Source organism: Microtus pennsylvanicus, chromosome X, assembly GCF_037038515.1.
Source record: "Microtus pennsylvanicus isolate mMicPen1 chromosome X, mMicPen1.hap1, whole genome shotgun sequence".
NCBI lineage: Eukaryota > Metazoa > Chordata > Mammalia > Rodentia > Cricetidae > Microtus > Microtus pennsylvanicus.
Genome location: NC_134601.1, coordinates 49,849,715 through 49,870,238, shown reverse-complemented (window position 1 = coordinate 49,870,238; position 20,524 = coordinate 49,849,715). Strand labels below are relative to the sequence as shown.

The 20,524-nt window shown below is 34.3% G+C and overlaps 1 protein-coding gene across 6 annotated transcripts in view; it reads left to right on the top strand.

Moving 5' to 3' along the window:
- The window catches only part of Stag2 (STAG2 cohesin complex component), a 124,776-nt gene that overhangs the window by 56,694 nt on the left and 47,558 nt on the right, over positions 1–20,524 (top strand). For all 6 annotated transcript variants that reach the window (XM_075958519.1, XM_075958515.1, XM_075958518.1 and 3 more), the window contains exons 3-9: positions 1,017–1,095; positions 8,110–8,274; positions 12,071–12,167; positions 14,390–14,466; positions 16,452–16,656; positions 17,857–18,008; positions 20,450–20,523. In XM_075958519.1, coding sequence (XP_075814634.1) covers positions 1,017–1,095; positions 8,110–8,274; positions 12,071–12,167; positions 14,390–14,466; positions 16,452–16,656; positions 17,857–18,008; positions 20,450–20,523 — 849 coding nt within the window. The remainder of the gene's footprint in view (positions 1–1,016; positions 1,096–8,109; positions 8,275–12,070; positions 12,168–14,389; positions 14,467–16,451; positions 16,657–17,856; positions 18,009–20,449; position 20,524) is intronic.

Genomic DNA, 20,524 nt, shown 5'->3' with positions numbered 1-20,524 from the left:
TTTAACTGTCTAAATTGGGTAGGGTTAGTTTGTACATGATCTCTCTCTTTTTCTCTTACACACACACACACACACACACACACACACACACACACACACGCGCGCGCGCGCGATATAAAAAACCATGCATGCTACTTAAATTTTATTTAAATCAGTTTTTTTGTGAGTATTGAGAAAATTCAGGTTATGCAAAGTTATTCTTATTCCTACTAAAAACAAGGGCCAGTTTTTTTAGGACTAGTTTTATCTGTTGGAAGTTGAAGAGACTTGAAAGATTTTTATTCTTCCTGTGTATATTGTATATTGTGTTATAGATGAGAAGACTGAGATTATTTCTGCAAGATCACTGCTATTTAGTATTAGAACGGATTATCCTTATTAGTTTACTGCCTGTTTACTTCATTAAGGTTTTTAAGCATTTAGCATAGTTCTCTATTATGTTTCAGTTTATTTTATATGAGTTTTTATGAGATCTCTCTTTATCTATATTCACTCAGAATTACATTTTGTAGTGATATATACTTATATAGTATATTTTTGTATTTATATTATGTATAAATCTTTTGAATGAAGTAGAAGTCAGAGGAACTGTAGATATTGCTAAGATTCTCTAATGATTTAATATTGAATGGCAAAATAGTTTATTTTGTTTTTGTTTGTTTTGTTTGGTTTTGATTTTAGTTTTCTGAGACAGGGTTTCTCTGTATACTCCTGACTGCCCTGGAGCTCACTCTGTACACCAGGCTGGCCTTGAACTCACAGAGATCTGCCTGTCTCTGCCTTCTAAGTGCAGGGATTAAAAGTGTGTACCACAACCACCACCCGGTCTTACATCCTCTTTTATCTCCTTCCTACTCCTGTCATCCCATTTTCCACATCTATAACTCTGTTTTATTTGTGACTTGCTGATTTGTTATAATTCAACAATGCCTTTCTTTTATAGATATTAAAAAATTGGAAACATTACCTACTTTTGTAAGAAAGGTTTAAAATATTTGCTTATCTTTTTGTCATAGGGAGTCAGAAACACATTTTTCTTCTGACACAGATTTTGAGGACATTGAAGGAAAAAATCAGAAGCAAGGCAAAGGCAAAGTATGTATCATTTATGTGACTATTTTTTAAGGGGTGTGTGTGTGTGTGTTTGTGTGCATGCACTTGCATGCATGTGTGCACTTCACTGAAAGAGAATTTTTATCCTTTAAATATGGCTTGTTTTAGGTTCTCAATTGTATTGCAGACCTTCTGAGTGTACATGGTTCTTTATGTTTTCAGCCCAAATAGCTTTTAAATATCTAAATAGTATATTATCATTGAAATTAATGCTGTAATTTTGTTTTTAGTAGGTCATTTTATAATGTACAATATGCTAAGCAAAATGTGTTATCCCAACTGGTTTGATTTGCCTGTAAATTGATTCTGATACACTGTACTGATGTAATATATAACCTGAATATATAACATGTAACATATACCCATTATGTCTATTTTACTAGTGAAAATCACTTTATCATTTGTAAATGTCAAAGATGAAAACTAGCAAAGTTGAGTTTTTAGTCAGTAGAACACAAATTTAGAGTATGACTAAGTAGCTAGATAGCTGTCAATAGCTTAGTAAGTTGTTAAATTATTTTGCTGGATTTTTTTTTGTTTTTTATTACTTAGTTTCACTGTATAGCTTAGGCATGCCCAGGCTGAAATGAATTTATGATATTTCTGACTTAATTTTCTTCCTAAGTGATGAGATTATACATGTGTACTACCATGTAGATTGTGATTTTTAAATAATTTACTTGTATTTCATTTGCATTGGTGTTTTGCTTACATGTAAGTCCGTGTGGGTGCCAGATCTTGGAGTTACAGACAGTTGTGAGTTGGAATGTGGGTGCTGGGAATTGAACCTGAGTCCTTTAGAAGAGCGGTCAGTACTCTTAACCACTGAACCATCTCTCCAGCCTTAGATCATGATTTTCTACTGACATATTTTGAAAAAGTCTAAGTTGTATAGAACTGTGCAGTGAACTTTCCTCATAATCCTGGGATCCAGAGTTTATTTATAATTCAGACATTTAAAGAACTTGAATGTGTATGCTTGTTCAAGTTCTTTATGGAACCATACCATGCAAACTACTTTAGGATTTTGACTTCTGTGAAAGAACACTATATCCAAAAGCAACTTGGGGAGGAAGCTTTCTATTTCAGCTTACAGTTCTACATTATACTTCATCATTGGGGAAGGTCAGGGCAGGAACTCAGATATAACAGGAGTCTGGATGATGGAGTTTGTGCATAGGCCATGGGGTAGTGGCTTGCTCGGGCTGCTTTCTTACAGCACCCAGGTCTACCAGCCAGAAGTGGCACTGACCATTATGAGTGTAGGATGATGGGTCATCCTATATCAATCAAGAAAATGAACTACAGGCTTGCTCATAGCCCAGTCTGGTTGGGGCATTTTCTCAGTTGTGTTCCCTTCTCTCAAATGACTCTAGCTTCTGTAAAGCTGATGACATAAAACTAGCCAGGTGTGTGTGTGTTTGTGTGTATTCCATATGGAATTTGATTTAAATGGAACCATACCATGCAAACTACTTTTAAAGTGTACCCCAAACTCAATGAGAATCTTCAACAACTTTTATCAGTGAATATAACTGTAATGTTTAGTGATTTCATAGCATCACATTTTATACATGGAACATAAATTATTTAACAAGATCTTGGAATAGTTCTTACAATGCCTATAATTAATTTATTACCATTTTTATGCTTAGTTCCTTAAAAAAATAGAAATTTAAAACAGAAACACTAGGATGTGAAAGGAAACTGGAACTCGTAAGTGTTGAAAACAAACATTTGCAATTCTAGTGAGCAGCGTATGGTTATTTATTTATTTAGTACAGTGTTCTGCCTGAATGCCTACCTACATCCCAGAAAGAGGGCACCGGATCTCATTATAGATGGTAGTGAGCCACCATGTGGTTGCTGGGAATTGAACTCAGGACCTCTGGAAGAACAGTCAGTGCTCTCAACCACTGAGCCATCTCTCCAGCCTATGATTATTTATTATTAAACAGTTTTCTCTGGTCTACTTTTGTTTATAGTTTCATTTATATGTTCAGATTAGGGTCCATCCTCATGGCATCTCAATAGAGTAAACACTTTTCTGAGTTTTGTTTTACCTTGTGTTTGGTAGTGCTAGGGATTGAGTCAAGGGCTCTCACATATATTGAACATTCTGTCTGTTGTTGTGATGTAGCCTAAGCCCCTCTAAAGTTTTTCTTTTTGTGATATGGCTTATTTAACTTTTCAGAGCTAGTGCTAAAGGTGAAGTGTTAGTGGCCAGATCAAGGATTTATTGTAATAATAAGAGAAACTATATTTTAACATTATTCTGTTTATGTTTTATGTGCTGTGGTAACAATTAGTATATATGTATACATGAGTATAATTATATAATTATAATAACCTAATTTAATATCAAATCAAATTACAAAACCTGAGCCTGGAGAGGTGGTTCAACTTTTACAACTGTGTATTTCTTTTCTGAAGGACATCAGTTTGATTCCCAGAATCAATATCATGTGACACATAGCTGCCTGTAAGTCTGTCTCAGGGGAATCTGGTCCCTCTAGCCTCAGCAGGTACCTTCTCTTCACCCATGTTACTTACCCACTCACAGATCTGCCTACAATTTAAAAAGAAAGTCTTGAATATAAAACTTACATATTTTATAGATAGAAATTGATATCTAGAGACAGTCAATGGTTAAATGATCTGAATCCATTTTTTTTTTTACTATGATTCTACCACCAAATGTCTTTTATTTTTTCTTCTTCCTCCTCTTCTGCCCATGTCCCATCTTTCTCGGAGACAGAGTCTTAGTGTCGTGTACCTTGAACTTGCTTTGCAGCCAAGGCTGGCCTCTGATCTGCCTTTTCAAGTGCTGAGATTACAAGTGTATGTAACTATACCAATCTGTACTTTTTCTGCATTTCCCTTATTTTACCATGTTTTCCTCAAGCACAGCAGATGGATTGAAGTATTTTAATTGTACTAACTTTTCATACTGACATATTAACACACATGATACACAATTTAAAATTATATGGCTCTGTGTTATTGTTAACTTTTAAAAAACATTTTAATATACTCGTAGTTTTTTAGCCTTATCTGAAATTCTTTTACTTTGTGCAAAAGCATTTCATTTTACAATTATGAATTAATGATTTAGGCTCACAAAGATTGAGTCCTTTAGCAAAATTAACTAACAGGTAACATCTCAAAATATTATAATATAATATAAATATATTATAAATAATATAATAATAATTATAATATAAGTTATGTACTGAAATAATTATTAAGCATAGTGTGGTTTTTGCTAGGTGTGGTAACATATGCCTCTAATCTCAGTTGCTTAGGAGGCTAAAGCAGATAGATTGCATTTTCATTCCAGGATGGGCTGTTTGTTTACTTCAAGCCAGCCTAAAAAATGATTTAACAAAATTCTGTCTCAAAATAATAATCAAAAGGACTAGAAATTTACCTCACTAATAATTGCTTGCCTTGCATGGATGAGTCCCTGAATGCATCCCCATTACCACAAAACACCAAAAAGAAAAGCACAACAAACCAAAACCAGAAAGGATTCTGTAAAGTAATATGCAAACATACACAGAGTGTCTTTGAAAATAAATCTATAGGTTGGACTCTCGATCAGAAAATTACAGAAATGGCTTGCTTTTAGACTGTCCATCACATAACAATATTGCTTTTATTTTTAATGTCTTATAAAAATAAAGAATATGTAGTATGTGACTATGTTGGTTAGATTTAACTGTCAACTTGATACTTTTTAAAATTACTTGAGGAAAGAGTATATAATGAATTAGATAAGTTGGCCTATGGCATGTCTGGTGGAATTTTCTTGATTGTTAAATGATGTAGGGAAACCTGGGCGATTGTGGGCACTACTATAACCTAAGTGAGTAAAGAGAAAGCCAGCTGAGACAAAGCAAGGATTGTTAATTTTATTTGTTCTTAACTGTGTGGTGTGACTACTTGAGTTTCTGTCCTGATGTCCCTGAAATGATGAACTTTGACCTGGAATTGTTAGCCAAGTAAAACCTTCCTCTCCTAAGTATTTTATCACAGAAATAGAAACAAAGTAGAGCAGTCACTCACAAAGCCAAAGATAGTTACTGTAACTTTATAGAAGGTTGACAGACACTTGCTCTCTAGATCATAGTGTAGTGCTGAGCTGCTGGCAGGCCTGCTTTTAGTCCCGCCCGGCTTCCACATGGCTAGCTTAGCCCCGGAAATAACAGCACACAAATTGTATTCTTTTAAACACTGCCTGGCCCATTAGTTTCAGCCTCTTATTGGCTAATTCTCACATCTTGCTTTAACTCATATTTAGTAATCTGTGCAGCACCACGAGGTGATGGCTTACCAGGAAATATTCAGCATGTCTGCCCTGGCAGCTAGCCCATGGTGTCTGCTCAACTATGCTTTTTTTCTCCCAGCCTTCTGTTCTGTCTACTACACCTATCTAAATCCTGCCCTATCAAAAAGCCAAGGCAGTTTTTTTATTAACCAATGAGAGTAACACATAGACAGATGACCCTCCTCCATCATCACAGGAATGTATATCTCTAAAAGGGATCCTGAAGTTATAAAATACAAGGGTCTGAAAATATTTCCTTGAAAGATTTGATTTTTGGCAATGACACTTTAATGGTGAATTAGAGAGACTGGAAAGATGGTCAGTGGTTAAGAACTCTTGCTTGCTGCTCCTGCAAAGGACCAAGATTTGATTCCCTAGTATCCGCATAGTGATTTAGGTGCAGGGGTTCTGACACTTTCTTTGGGTCTCCCTAGGTACCACGCACACACATGGTGCTTAGACATACGTACAGACGAAATGCTCATATATTTAAAAAAATGAGTTAGGGTAAAATTGTTGATTACTTTTATCCCCTGGTAGCATGCAAAAGACCTGCGCAAGATCAAACTAGTGTGGATGGAGAAGGGGGCTATGATCCAATCTTATCTGAGGAGCTATTGGCAATTGATGGCTACTGGGAAAGGGAGAATCAGGTTTCTATAGGGATTCAGCTCCTGAAAGACTATCCATGTTCAAGTATATTTTCCTGTAGCCATATACCTACTGGCAGCACTAAGTTGACTCCAGGGGTTAAGGAAAATAGAGAACAGATGTAATTAGGAAGGAAAAGTGGTTGGAGGAATAGAGGGAGCACTAAAGGGTAGGGGGTTAGAGGGAATTTGAACAAAACCTATATTATGAAAATTTTCAGTCAATAAAAAGACAATGTAGTAGGGATGGCTCTTTTTCTTAAACAAGGTGTAAAAGTTGTGGGAGTATTTTGCATAAGTTATGCAATGAGCCTTTACCTTTTTTCATGCACATAATTACGTATGTATGTATGTGTGTATGTATGTACGTTCATATGTGTAGAAGTCAGAGGACAACTCATGGGAGTTGTTCATTTCTGCTCTTTGAATCCTGGGGATTGAACTCAGGTCATCAGGCTTGGCAACCAGTATTTTTACCTTATGAACCATTTCTGTGGCTCTATATAGGGAACCATTGTCTGATTCAGGAAACTCCTACTTCCAGTACTGACAGCTTTCTTATAAGTGAACTTCATTTTTACGCAGTGATCATTAATTGAATTCTCATGGTGTTTGAGGGTTGACTCAGGACAAAAATGAATTTCATAGCTTTATTTACACTCTATAAATACTTGTTTGAGATTGTAATGATGAGATTGTAGAGATGACTCTGTGGGTTAACAGCATTGGCTGTTCTTGGAGAGGACCTGTGTTTGATTCTTGGAACCTACATGGTGGCTGGCTCACGACTGCCTATAATAGTTTGAGGAGATCAGTAGTAACCTCTTCTGGCCTCTGTGGGCACACATCCATATGTGTAAGAAAAATACTTGTACATAAAATAAAGTTGAAAATTAAAAGAATATTGCAGTGAATTATAAAGCTGGCAGCAGGAATTATGTTAGGTTGTTGAACTAAGTCTGAATTACCTTACAGGAGGTTGTTCTAGCTACCTGCTCTCTTCTGTACCCCAATACAGAATGATAGACTAAGATAAAACTTGAAGAGATGTTTTTTATTTCTGTGGTGTTTTTTTCAAACTTTGTTGATATTTTGAGTACTTTTAATGCTGTGATATGGCATTGTTTTTCAAAATTAAATTTAGTAGATTTAATTCTATTGATTTAGATCTAAGTAACATTTACTGAATTTCTTCTCGAACAGAAGTGATAATAATAGCAATTATTGTTTTACTTTATTATGTGCTGAGTATATTTATAATAAATATTTTCTGTTTTCATCATCACAGCAACCCTGTGCGGTAGCCATAGTTTTTATGTTCTGCTTTACAAATGTTTCTCTTTTCCTTTTATTTCTCTTTCTTATTCCTCTTCTCCCCTCATTCTCCTTTCTCCTCTTTCACAGCAAGGCCTCACATAGCCCAGGTCGACCTTGAATTTGTTTCAGTCTCCCTGTTTCAGTTCCTTGACTGTTGGCATTCTAAACACGTGCCACCATGTCAGATGTGGAGTAATGTGTGGATAAGTAACATGTCCAAAATCACTCAGCCTAATAGGAGTAGAAATTTCAACCTGCAGTTTGCCATCAAAGTCTATGATCTGCTGTAAGATAATATGAGCTTCTGGGCTGGAGAGTTGACTCAGCAGTAAGAACTCTTACAAAGACCCTGGTTCAACTCCCAGCACCCGCATGGTGGCACATAACTAACTCCAGTCTCAGAGGATCTGAAGCTCTCTTCTGGTCTTCATAGGCTCTAGGCTCAAACATGGTATATATGCAAACATGCACAAAAACCACTCAAAGGCATAAAGTAGGCAAATAAATAAAATTAAAAAATAATGTATGCTTCATGGAAAACAAAGAAGTCTTAACTGTCATGTAACTTTCTTATATTTGAATGACATTCTTTTATATATCAAGTTAAAACTTAATCAGCAGCTTTCTTCGTATTTTTTTTCAGTTCTCAAGGATATAAGTTAATCAGCTTGTTTTTTTTTTGTGTGTGTGTGTGTGCAGACTTGTAAAAAAGGCAAAAAAGGTCCAGCAGAAAAGAGTAAAAGTGGAAATGGAGGAGGAAAACCTCCTTCTGGTCCAAACCGATTGAATGGTCATCATCAACAGAATGGAGTGGAAAACATGATGTTGTTTGAAGTTGTTAAAATGGGCAAGAGTGCTATGCAGGTAACAGTTATGATATTCTTTGAAGTATATTTGTGTATACAAATATCAACAAATGGAGTCCTTTTGTCTGGTGTCCTTTATTTTTGTAAACTTCAGTATTTTAGTTCGTTTGCATTGCTGAAAAATGACCTGGTCTACATAGCATATAAACAACAGAAATTGGTTTCTCAAAGTTATGGAATCTAGAATGTCCTAAGACTATCACACTGGTGCTAAGGTCTCAACATGACATGCAATGACAGGAGGTATACAAATTACCAGAAATTTCAACTTAGAGTCACTGCAAAGTAGATGCTTCTGGTTTTCTCTGGTCTTTTGTGCTTTTGCTGACTATTTTAGGTTATCAGATGTTTTTAGACTAGTCTAGCTTGCACAGGGACCTGTGTTTGGCCCCCAGTAATGAGATGAGAAAGGTAAGTAAAAAGTGAAAATAAAAACCCGAACAAACTCTTGTTTCTGCCTGCCCCCAAGGGACATTTTTAGTTATCTCCCCAAGGATTGCTGTAAAGCTCTTGTCCATCTCTAAGTTATGTGTATTTTCCTCTTGTGTTACTTTCCTGAGGCCAAATTTGATCAAGGAAACCTGCTTTTTAGAAACTGGGTTTTTCCCTTACTCAAAAGTTTCAGCCCAGATTTCCTTATGGCATACTTTCTATTTTTCAGCCACAGTGCTCAGGCCTTTATGTTTCTCTACGTGCTTGGAATAGTTCCTTTTCTTTCTTCCAAATCAAATAGGGATGACTGAATAAAAATTCATTCTTTTATAAGCTTACTTTTAATTATGTGTATATATGTGTTTTTGCATGTGGGTGTATTCACTTAAGTGCAGGTGCCCAAGTAGTACAGAGACATTGGTCCCTTTGGAACTGGAGCAACAGGCAGTTGTGATCTGCCTGAGTGGATATTCAGAATTAAACTCAGAGTCCTCTGTAAGATCAGTGTGTGTTCTTAACCTCTGATCCATCTCTTCAGCCTCTAAATGTCACTATTTTGAAAAGCGTTCTTAGGTACTGTCTTCACTTTTCCAATGTAACATTTATTCTTACCTTACTCTTGACATTCCATTAACCCATTTACAATATCAGTTTATAGTAATGTATGTATATCTGGCTCTGATTCCCCCTCTTTTGTTTCTTTGAGACAGAATGTGTAGCTTGACTGGCCTGGAAGTAGTGACTTGCTTTAGTCTCGTGAATGCTGATATTTGTTGGCTTGTGTCCCTATGCTCAGTTCTAAATATGTTCTTAGTGTACTATTAGATTAGAAGAAAATTTACCTATTTGTGATGGTATACACTTGTAATCCTAGTCCTTGAGGGAAAATGTCTGAAGCATCCTTTGTTCTGAGCCAAGTTGGGCTACATAATGAATTCCAACTGAGCCTGAGGTATATAGCAAGCATCCACCTCCATAGAATTTTTAAACCACTTTTAGTGTAACAGCTTACATTTTTTTTTTACATTTTTTAAATTGTGAAAGACTTGCATTCCTATTCTAAGATGTCCTTGAATCTCAAGTATTATTAATAATACTTCGAATTATTCTGGGATGTTCTTTTTAAAATTTTATTGGACATTTTTGTAACTATATTGTTTAGTATACCCTTATTTCTTGGTAATATAGTGCTGCCCAACCACAGAAATGCTTTTAGAATTTATGCAGAGCTATTTTAGAAAAATTTGTCTTTGCTCCATGACTTTTGTTGGTATACATTAAATGTCCGGTATTAACACAATTAGTCGCCCTAATCATCTAAAGACTTCTTTACTCAGGCATGGTAAATAGTTTGTGATAACTCAGAAGTTGGAGTTAGCCAGAGCTTTACCTAGAAATAACTTCTCTATGTGACTTGTGCATTTTAGAGTATATTGTCTGAGTTTAGAGTCTTAAGTAGTATCTTGGCCCCTAGCATTCCAAGAAACTAGTGCAGCTGTGTGGCTTCCTATGACCTAATTTTCAACATAACTGCTACACTCTGTTGTATGGAAAGAAGGCATAGATCCCTCACCTTTTACTGGGGAACAGTTTTTAATCAGGTTAAACTATTACAGTGTATGGTGTATTCTTTCATTCTTTTCTTATTGATCATTTTGGGAAAATGTTTCAATACTTTTCTTAATTGTGCTGGTTACCCTATATAAGCTGTTGTATTGAAAATGACTTAAAGCGTAGGCCCATTACTATAACAAATATCTGACATGACTAGCATAAGAGGAGGAAAAGTTTATTTGAACTCAGTTTCAGAGTTTTCAGTTTGGTTATTTGTCTCCCCAGCCTCCTCTTTGGGTCTATAATCATGTGTCACATCCTGGTGGGGATAACCAGGGTGTTGTGTGGAGTGGTGGGCTGCGTTCCTGTCCAGCTTCCGCACGGCTAGCTTTATACCTGAAATAACAACACACAAATTGTATTCTTTTAAACACCTCTTGGCCCATTAGCTCTAGCCTCTTATTGGCTAACTCTCACATCTTGATTAACCCATTTCTATTAATCTGTGTAGCACCACGAGTTGGTGGCTTACCAGGAAGATTCTTAACTGACGTCCGTCTTGGAGAGGAGACCTATAGCGTCTGCCTCACTTCCCTTCCCAGCATTCTGTTCTGTCTACTCTCCTATCTAAGCTGCTGTCCTATCAAAGGCCAAGGGAGTTTCTTTATTAACCAACGAAAGCAACACAGTGATAGGAGCTTGGCAGTGCAGTCAGTCTCTGACTAGTCAACATCATGATGCTTGGGACTGGAGATCCTACCTGAAAAACTCAGTCAGCATCTTTGTAGCATCATCACCCCCCACCCCAAACATTCATGCCTGACAAGAAAAAGCAGTTTTTAACAATTCACAATAAAAGGTCTGGAAATGGCCTATGGTAGAGATCTCAAATGTATGTCTCCAGGTCTGATATTCAACCAGAAAATACTAGAGCCAGGTCATGAGGGGTGTTGTCCACATACCAACCAGAGGCAGAAGCTAGCTAAAGCCTCATTCCATGTCTACGGTCATACCGCCCTGAACATGCAGAGGCATTTTTTTATACAGAAAATCTTAGGATGATATATTCTCTAGAATATTATTAATGTCACAAAGAAACAATTACACTTTATAAAATTGAACATTATTACTTAGTTTTTGTTAAATTTCTAGATTTTTAAAAGTTTATGTTTTATTTTGCATATGTGCACATACAAAAGCACTTACCTTCATCATGGTAAAAACACAAAATACTGGTGTGATATAAAAAGGAATTTCTTTTTATGTAGAAAATATAAGGGTGATTATGTTTTCTAGGATATTACAATGTATCCATGACATAATTATAGATTCCATAGAATGGTGACGTAACTTAGTTTTTGGTTTTTGAAATTTTTAAATTTGTGTGTGTATGTGCCACACAAGCATGTATATATGTCATGACTTGACTGTAAAGGTCATCATACAACTCGTGAGGGGTATGCTGGGACTGGTTCTCTCCTAATATTGTTTTGTTCTTGGGAATTGAACTCAGGTTTCTAAGCTGAGCAACAAGGGCCATTACCTACTGAGTGATCTCATTGGCCCAGTTTTTTTAAAAAATAATTATGAATGATTAGAAGGTAGGTGGTTATTTTATATTATCAGCCAGTTACTTTATTAAATTTGATTCTATTAAAATTAAAATCAAACTTTCAATTTTAAAATGAATATTTTAAAATTAATGTGGTATTACATCATGTTGAATTTTATGGCTTTCATTAGAGTTAATTGTTTCTTAGACCATCAGTAAAAACTAATGATTTTTTATTTTTTCTTGTTCTCTCTAGTCGGTGGTAGATGACTGGATAGAATCATACAAGCATGACCGAGATATAGCACTTCTTGACCTTATCAACTTTTTTATTCAGTGTTCGGGCTGTAAAGGTAAAATATATTTATTTTAGAATCATAAGTTCTTAGATACCCAGTTTTTTTAAAGATTTTATCCCTTCTCATGGAAAATAATGTTAAGGTAGTGAATTATTTGCATTATATCTGCAAAATGTATAAGGAGAAAAGCAAAGAACAAAGCAAGAGAGAAAGTCTGTTGACAAAGGTATATTCACTATGAAATTTATCTAAAAACTTAGCAATTTATAATGTTTAAGGTATTTTATTAGATTTCCTACTTTTGGCATCTGGTTTAGCAATGAAGAAGTGGAAAAAAAGGGAGAAGGTAAATAATGAAGAGATATAGGCTTAGATGTTATGGTATAGAATAATAGAGTTTAGGGATTAAAACTCATAAATAATAGCCTCTAGTTTGTTAGAACTTTGAGGATGTTATACATTGTGCTTTGGTTATAACACCTTCCAATTCCTCCCAGATCCTCTTCCTTACCCACTCAACATATTGTTCTTGTGTGACTTTCTGCTAGACTGTGGTCACATTACTGGAGGCTACAATCTCGGAGGAAACCAATTTTCCCTCTCCCTGGTTTTGTAAATATTTTCTGATAAACTGTGAATGCATATGTGCAGCTAATTTATTGTGTATAAGAAAACAGTGCTTTCTTGTTGTTATCTACCTCCTTTGTCTCATGTTCTTTCTGTCCTTCCATAATGATACCCAGATCTTGGGAGGAGGGAGATCAGTATATATGTTCAATTCAGGACTGAGCATTCTGTGTGTCTGTACCTTGGCTGGTAGTTCTGTAAGTTGGTCACCATCTCCAAATAATCAATCTGTGGGTATAATGAGAAGTCATTAGAAGTTACATTAAGACTCTGTCCATCTACCAGAATGACAGTAGTAGGTTCTCCCCTAAGGCCTATGACCCATCTAACCATCAGTTCCTTTTCCATAATGGTGCCAGGTATTGGCTTTATATTTGGCCTGGTAAGACTGATGATTATTTTTTTCTTTCAATAGTATATAAACATAGCACCTTGTAGCACTCCTGAAAACTAGGCAGTAGGGTTGAATCTTCCAGGTTCACAGTGGTATACACAATGATATAAATGTATACATAGTATACACACAGTGGTATGAAGGACAGAAAGTAATAAGAAAAAAGGATTAAATTGGTTGGGAAAGGGGAGGGCAGGATAAAGGAGGGGATACAGGAAAGAATAAATGACACTAAAGGCTTTTAGAAAAAATAATAATGGAAACCTACTTTGTAGATTCTTAATTTTACATGCACTCACAGTGTGGGAGGGAGGGAGGGAGAGAGAGAGGGGGGGGCAGAGGCAGGCAGGTTGGTTTCCATTCTCTCACACAAGTATATAAAAAGAGTTAAAACGGAGATACTTTACAACGGGGCAACAATTCCTCTCCTGAACAACCAACATAGGCTCAGTAGCCTATGAAATAAAAAGCCCATTGTTAGGAATAGGTTAGTTCTTTTGGTATTGTTGACCAGCAGCACCCACAAACCCCCAGTATTACAGGTGCCAATGCTCCAAATTATCTTCTAGAATGTAACAGTGGGATCTTATTACTGAAGATCCCTTTACATATTTCGACAACCACTAGACTACTAGACCTATAACTTCTGACTCTTATCTTTCTATAGCCTGATGAGAGGATGTCAATATATAGTGGTTTTGTGCACAGTATTGGAACATGGTCAAAATGAACTGTGCCTGTTACGTTACTTTTTCTTGTCTTCACATTCATCCTCAAATTTTAAAATGGTATCATTGTTTATGTTAAAGAGGGAAAACTAATATAGTCATCCTTTTATAGATAGCAGATATAACATCTAGGTATTTTTTAAAAAATAAAAATGGCCTGTTCCAAATAAGTATAGAATTTTTTCTTGTCCTTATTGCCTAAACAATGATACAGTATCATAGCTTCATGATACTTACTATATATAGGTTGTATTCATATATGGCACAATTTTACATGAGAAACTTGGGTACCCAAGAATTGTGGTATCCTATTCCCCATGGATACAGAGGGATGGTTGTATTATAGTATATTGGTATGAGTAAAGTAATACAGGTAGTAGTGTTCCAAAGTGATCATGCTAGGAAGAATCATACCTGTCAGCTTAAGAAGTATGCTTTTATTGTGAGTGTAGACATAGGTGTGCTATTTTATGTTCTCTGTAGTTCTTTTCCTCCTTATATTAACTTCTAATACTTGGAAATTTCAGGAGTTGTCACAGCAGAGATGTTTAGACATATGCAGAACTCTGAGATAATTCGAAAAATGACTGAAGAATTTGATGAGGTAACATTCTAAATGTTTTAACAATTTTATTCATGTCAATTGTGGCATAACATGTACATATTTTTAAGTGCTCATATTGTAGATATTGCTTATGGTATTCATCAGATGATAGCTATGCAACCTCAGGTGAGTTGTCTTAGCATCAGTCTTATCTGTAAATGGGGATAATAGTTTTATTATAAGGCTGCTCTGAAGATGTTTGAAAATTGCATAGCATTTTAAAATTCTGTGCATATAGCAAGAACTTAATATAACTGTTATTATAAAAATAAAAGTCAGGAACAAATAATTGAGAATATAACATTCTGAAATATTGGAAAATGAAGATCTGTTCAAGTATTTGAGTAACTAGGTAGTTTAGATGAAGAATGTATAGATTATTTAAAAAAACCCTTATATTTCAACTCTATGGACAAAAAATAGTGATATATTGGAATTGATTATTGCAGTAATGTCATTGAAGTATTGTTACCAATAAATCACTGGTAAATTTACTAAAGTGAGAACTTCTCCAGGACTGAAATTTGTGTGTGTGTTTTTTTATTCATAGCTGTATTCCAGCACTAGGAGTTTTACGCTTCCAAAATGACTTGAATTTTCAAGTAGAAACACTTGTCTCACTTGTTTTATTTGGTCATTTTTTTCTTGCTCTGTCTAATGAAAAAGCTTTCAACTCTCATTCTAAGAGATAGATGAGTTGTTAAAATGGTTTTGATGCCACTAAGTGCTATTAATCAGTCCCTTAGTAGCAGGAAGGTATTTATGAGCAATGGTATTTTTTTTAATCTTTCAATAATAAATGTTTTAATTAGAACCTTCTTAGTAAAAGAAAACAAGGGTTTGAGTTAATCATCTTGAAATATGATTAAAAAAATCTCAGCAAACCAATTTGCTCACAACTGTATTTGAATATAATCAACTAAATGAGCTCATCAGTAGCTCAGTGTCAAGAGTGTGCATTTAACACGATCTAGACCCTGGGTTTAATCCTCATTCGTCCAAAAAATAAACAGAAAGGAATTTTTTTATTTGAGTATTCCAGGGCCTTATTCTCAAGCACAGTTGGACTTCTATATAGCATGAGTTAAATAAATTAATTATGAAGTTAAACATTAAATTGATTTTAAATCATTTTTTTCTTGTCAGAAGCACTTTTTCAGTTTTTATAAATTATTGGTATCTGTTTTAAGTATTCATTTAAATATTTTTATGTGCGCATACATATTATGGATGAAACCCAGGGCCTTACTCTTGACACGTGCTCTACTACTAAGCTAAACACTCAGTCTAGGTTGTACTTTTAATGATTTCTAGAGGCTCTTAGTTCAGAATGATGAATGCTCCCCATTTTTATACAGAGGAAAACCTGAGTGCTAACTTTGGGCGACTGTAGTAGCTACATTTCCTTTTATTTATTGAATTTTGTTTCATTGTTTGATGCTTATGGTCAAATTAAAGCCCTTACTCATTCTAGCAAGTGTTCTACTGCTGAGCTATATTCCCAACTTTGCATTTGTTAAATTATGTGATTGCTTATGCCTGTTGACTATCTGGTGTCTTGAATCTAATGAAAAAATTTAACTGATTTTTGTTTTATATATTCTATTTGACTGGCTGAGAATACAATTTTATTACTTCAAAACAGAAGGTATAATTTTTGTTTGGTCTAAAGAAATTTAGTAGGTATATTTGTGCTTTTCAAAAGAATGTTCTACTTTGATGAGGGAATACCAATGTCAAGAATTGATATTTAACTACATTGATCAAAGTGAAGTCTATTAAAATTTCTACTTTGATCTTAAGTAAAAGGTCAATGTTCAAAGATGAATACATCTATCTTTACATATTCTTTTGCTTTCCTTGAGAATTCATTGTTGAAAAAGAAAGTAGGATAGATAGTATTTTCATGCTTTTGGCTGGGGTACATTAAAAGTAAATGAACTAAGCTATGAACTTGAAATGAATTTCTGTTTTAAACTTTTTAGGATAGTGGAGATTATCCACTCACCATGGCTGGCCCTCAGTGGAAGAAATTCAAGTCCAGTTTTTGTGAGTTCATTGGTGTATTAGTACGGCAATGTCAATATAGTATCATATATGATGAGTACATGATGGATACTGTCATTTCACTTCTTACTGGATTGTCTGATTCACAAGTCAGAGCATTTCGACACACAAGCACCCTGGCAGGTTGGTATTTTGAAATATTTTATGAACATTCCCTTTGTTTATAGACAAGGAAGATTACCATCAACGAGGAAACAAGTAATAATACTGTGAATTTCTTTTAAGTATTTTTGAGACAACATCTCACTGTGTAGTTCTGTCGGGCTTGGAATTTACTCTCCATAGCTGGCCTTGAACTCAAAGACAACTTTCCTGCTTCTGTATCCTGAGTGCTACTTTAATATATATATATATATATATATATATATATATATATATATATATATATATATATATATATATATACCCTCTAAGTCAATATTTCTTATCTTCTGCCCAATGTGAACTATTGAGAGTCGATTGGCATTTTTATTTTTGATTTTTTTTCTCTAGGTGTTAAATAACTTACAACAGAAAAAAGCCTAATAACCACAAATCAAATTACACTGTTGCTTTGTTATATCATTTAATGTATTATATGGCAGGTGGTCTGGAATATGGTAAAGAAAGGACGGAATTAGATTTTTGTATTAAAGATTAATACATTAAGAATGCCAGACAAAAGTAGTCTGTCTCAAGTTAGTAACAAACAGTAGAGATCTAGAGGACGTTTCATTAAAAAAGCTTTTTGTTAATTGTCATTTCATTTTACTTGATGCATGCATATGTACATATCTATGTCTCTTGACAATTTTATTATTGTCTTTATGATGATATTCAACAGGAAAACTAAAAATGGATACTTAAGAAACTCTTTTAATCCAAAATGATTTGATGTGAGGCAGTTAAATTTGAGAATGGTGGCTTGTGTCTATAATCTTTGTACCCAGAGGCTGACACTGGAGGATTGTCATTAGGCAGAGACTAGAGACCAGACTGGTCTATATAGTCAGTCCTTATAACTGCTGAACTGCTTGAGCTTTTCAGTTCAAGGCCAGATTTCTTAATGTCTTTCAGTTTCAATTTCCTTAGCTCTTGTTTTGGTGGGATTTTGTGAGAATTAGTAGATAATCCAATTCATGATAGCTATTAAGTAGGAAGTTTACTTACTGACCCATAATATTCCAGACATTATGTGCTGCTTTCAGCTATGAAAAAAGTTGTATGCTTTATTTCAGTCAAAAAGCAGAATATTGCTCAATTTTTCGTAATTTGATCTTGGTAATACAAGTTTGCATCTATTATATACTAACTAATTTCAACATTTTCTCCTTTAAACTCTAGCTATGAAGTTGATGACCGCTTTGGTAAATGTGGCACTAAATCTTAGCATTAATATGGATAATACACAAAGACAGTATGAGGCTGAACGGAATAAAATGATTGGAAAACGAGCCAACGAGAGGCTAGAACTCCTGCTGCAAAAGCGTAAAGAGGTAAACTCTAGTATTAAATGTTTAGGCTACTAATATGCAACTAACTCGGTTACCATTAATTATAAATTGCCAGTTTCAGATAATTTTTAAAGTTTTCTTTATTTTTTTATCGGTGGTGAGGATAGAACCTAGGACCTTATTAATGCCATGTATATGCTTTACCACTGAGCTACAGCACCCGAGTTCCAAGAAAGATTTAAACATTGCCTATGCACCTGACTCCAAATTTTATTAAATATCCATGTCAACAATACCTCATTGTACGTTTTCTGTGTAGGCTACTCTTGAGTATTGTGTTTGAGTAAGATGACATGGACTTGTCTGGAAAGTTATCTAAGACCAAGAATTATTCGTGTTACTGGCAGTTTTTGTCCTGTCTGTCTTCCTCAATTTATTGATAGGATTAAATGAGATTTCATAGTTAATGTCAATTCCATTTGTAAAATGACTTAAAGCTTCTTATTGGAATTTGCTAACCAAATTTAGTTTCAAATGAAATTCAGTGCTAGTTTTATCCTAAACATTGATAAATGAAATCTCTTTATGCTTCATTTGTAACTTAAGTTTTTTCTTCAATATTGATAAAATGTTTTTCTACTTCACAATGGGACTTATAATTTTGCATGATCAAGAAAAAATGTAATGTAGTTGATTCATGATAATCTACAGACCCTTTGGATTTTTTTTGAAGAAGTAGAAACTAAAATTTTAAATTCTTTATTTCTTACTTATTCAAATAATTTGATTTGATAAAGCTAAGAAAAGTGAAGACAAGCCAGTCAGTAGTAGTGTATGCCTCTAATCCCAGCACTTGGGAGGCAGAGGCAGGTGGGTCTCTGTGAGTTTGAGGCCAGCCAGGGCTACAGAGTGAGTTCCGGGGAAAGCCTTTTTTCCAGGGGAGTGGGGGGAAGAATAAGAAAGAAAAGACAACTACTTACTTAAATTTTTATATTGGTGTGTACATATAGTTGAGCCGTGAAACTAGAAAGAGTAATGAGGTTAATAGAGTACACATAAATGAAAGGGAAACTCTGGGGGTGAAAATGTGCACGTGCAGGGGCAAATTGTGGGGTAATCATGGGTAAAATTGCCTTAATGAAACCTATTTCTGAGGTTACTTATTTCAAAAGATTTATGGAAGGCAAAGTTATTTTTATGTCCCTCATTTTTTCATGTAATTTGAAATGAAGAATTGATACATCTGTACCTTAATTTTTCTTGGTAGGTTCATTCCAAATAAGAAGTATATTTTATCTAGAAATTATGCCTGTAGTTTTGGATAAATCGTTAATATGGAATGAATGGAAAAAGTACTTGAAATTAAAATTTTGGTACAAATATGCCAAAAGGTACACAGATAGGTCATTGATGAATGCCTTTCTTACATGTGGGAAGCCTTGGACTCAGTCACAAATTACCCCCTTTTCTAGATTAGCATTGTTATGTTTTGTTTCATCCTTTCCCCGTCTTTGCTTTCTTTTTCACTTCCTTCACTTCCCTCTTTTTCCTCTCCCCATCCCTCCTACTTCCCTTTTACTTACATGGCTGTCCTTCTTCCCTTTTTTTGTTTACTTTGTAACGTAAGAGCTGGTCTGGTAGGTAAATATTGTGTTGCTAATGTATATCCTTAGTCTATGGCCAATATTTTAAACAAATTGAAAAATTGACTGTATTAATGAATATAAATACATGCCCATTTTAACATCATTTGGAAATACAAGATATTACTTATGCAGTGAGAAATACATTTTATAAAAATCACATGAAATAATATAAAACTTAATTTTATAATATGACTATAAAACAATATTCCTTAGATTATAAATTTATGGTTTTATATTTTAAATTTTATGTTTATAAAATAATATTCCTTAGAATATAAAACAATATTCTGTTAATTCTAAAACTATAAAATAATACTATATGTGAGTAAATATGTACATTTGGAATAAACTAATCAAGAATTGAAATGTTACTTACTATTTCAAGTCAGTATTTCTTTCCTGAAAACAATTTATTAACAATACAGTTTTTATATTTACTTATTTTACCTTTTTTGTGTTTTTAGCAAGCATAGTTTACATGACACTTCTTTTTCATCAGACTAAGAATGAAAATTTCTTACCTGTTTTTTGTTGTGAATACTCATTATATGGTAGAAATTTATAAACTGTTATTGCACAATGGAGATTCATATGCAGTAGAAAAAATAATCTACAAGCCAGATTTTAGATGTTAAGTCATACATTTCAGGAATCAAGGGATTTTATTTGCTTAATATTTGATTTTTTTTCTCTGTAGTTGCTTAAGTCCAGTAGAACAAAAAAATATGTATTCACCAATTACTAGTGGAATCTGTATACATTGTTACTTACGACAGCCTTTAAGTGTTTTGGTTGTGTTCCTTTGTAATTCAAAAGAAATGGTGTGTTCTTCTTTAGCTTCAGGAAAATCAAGATGAAATAGAAAATATGATGAATGCAATATTTAAAGGAGTGTTTGTACATAGATACCGG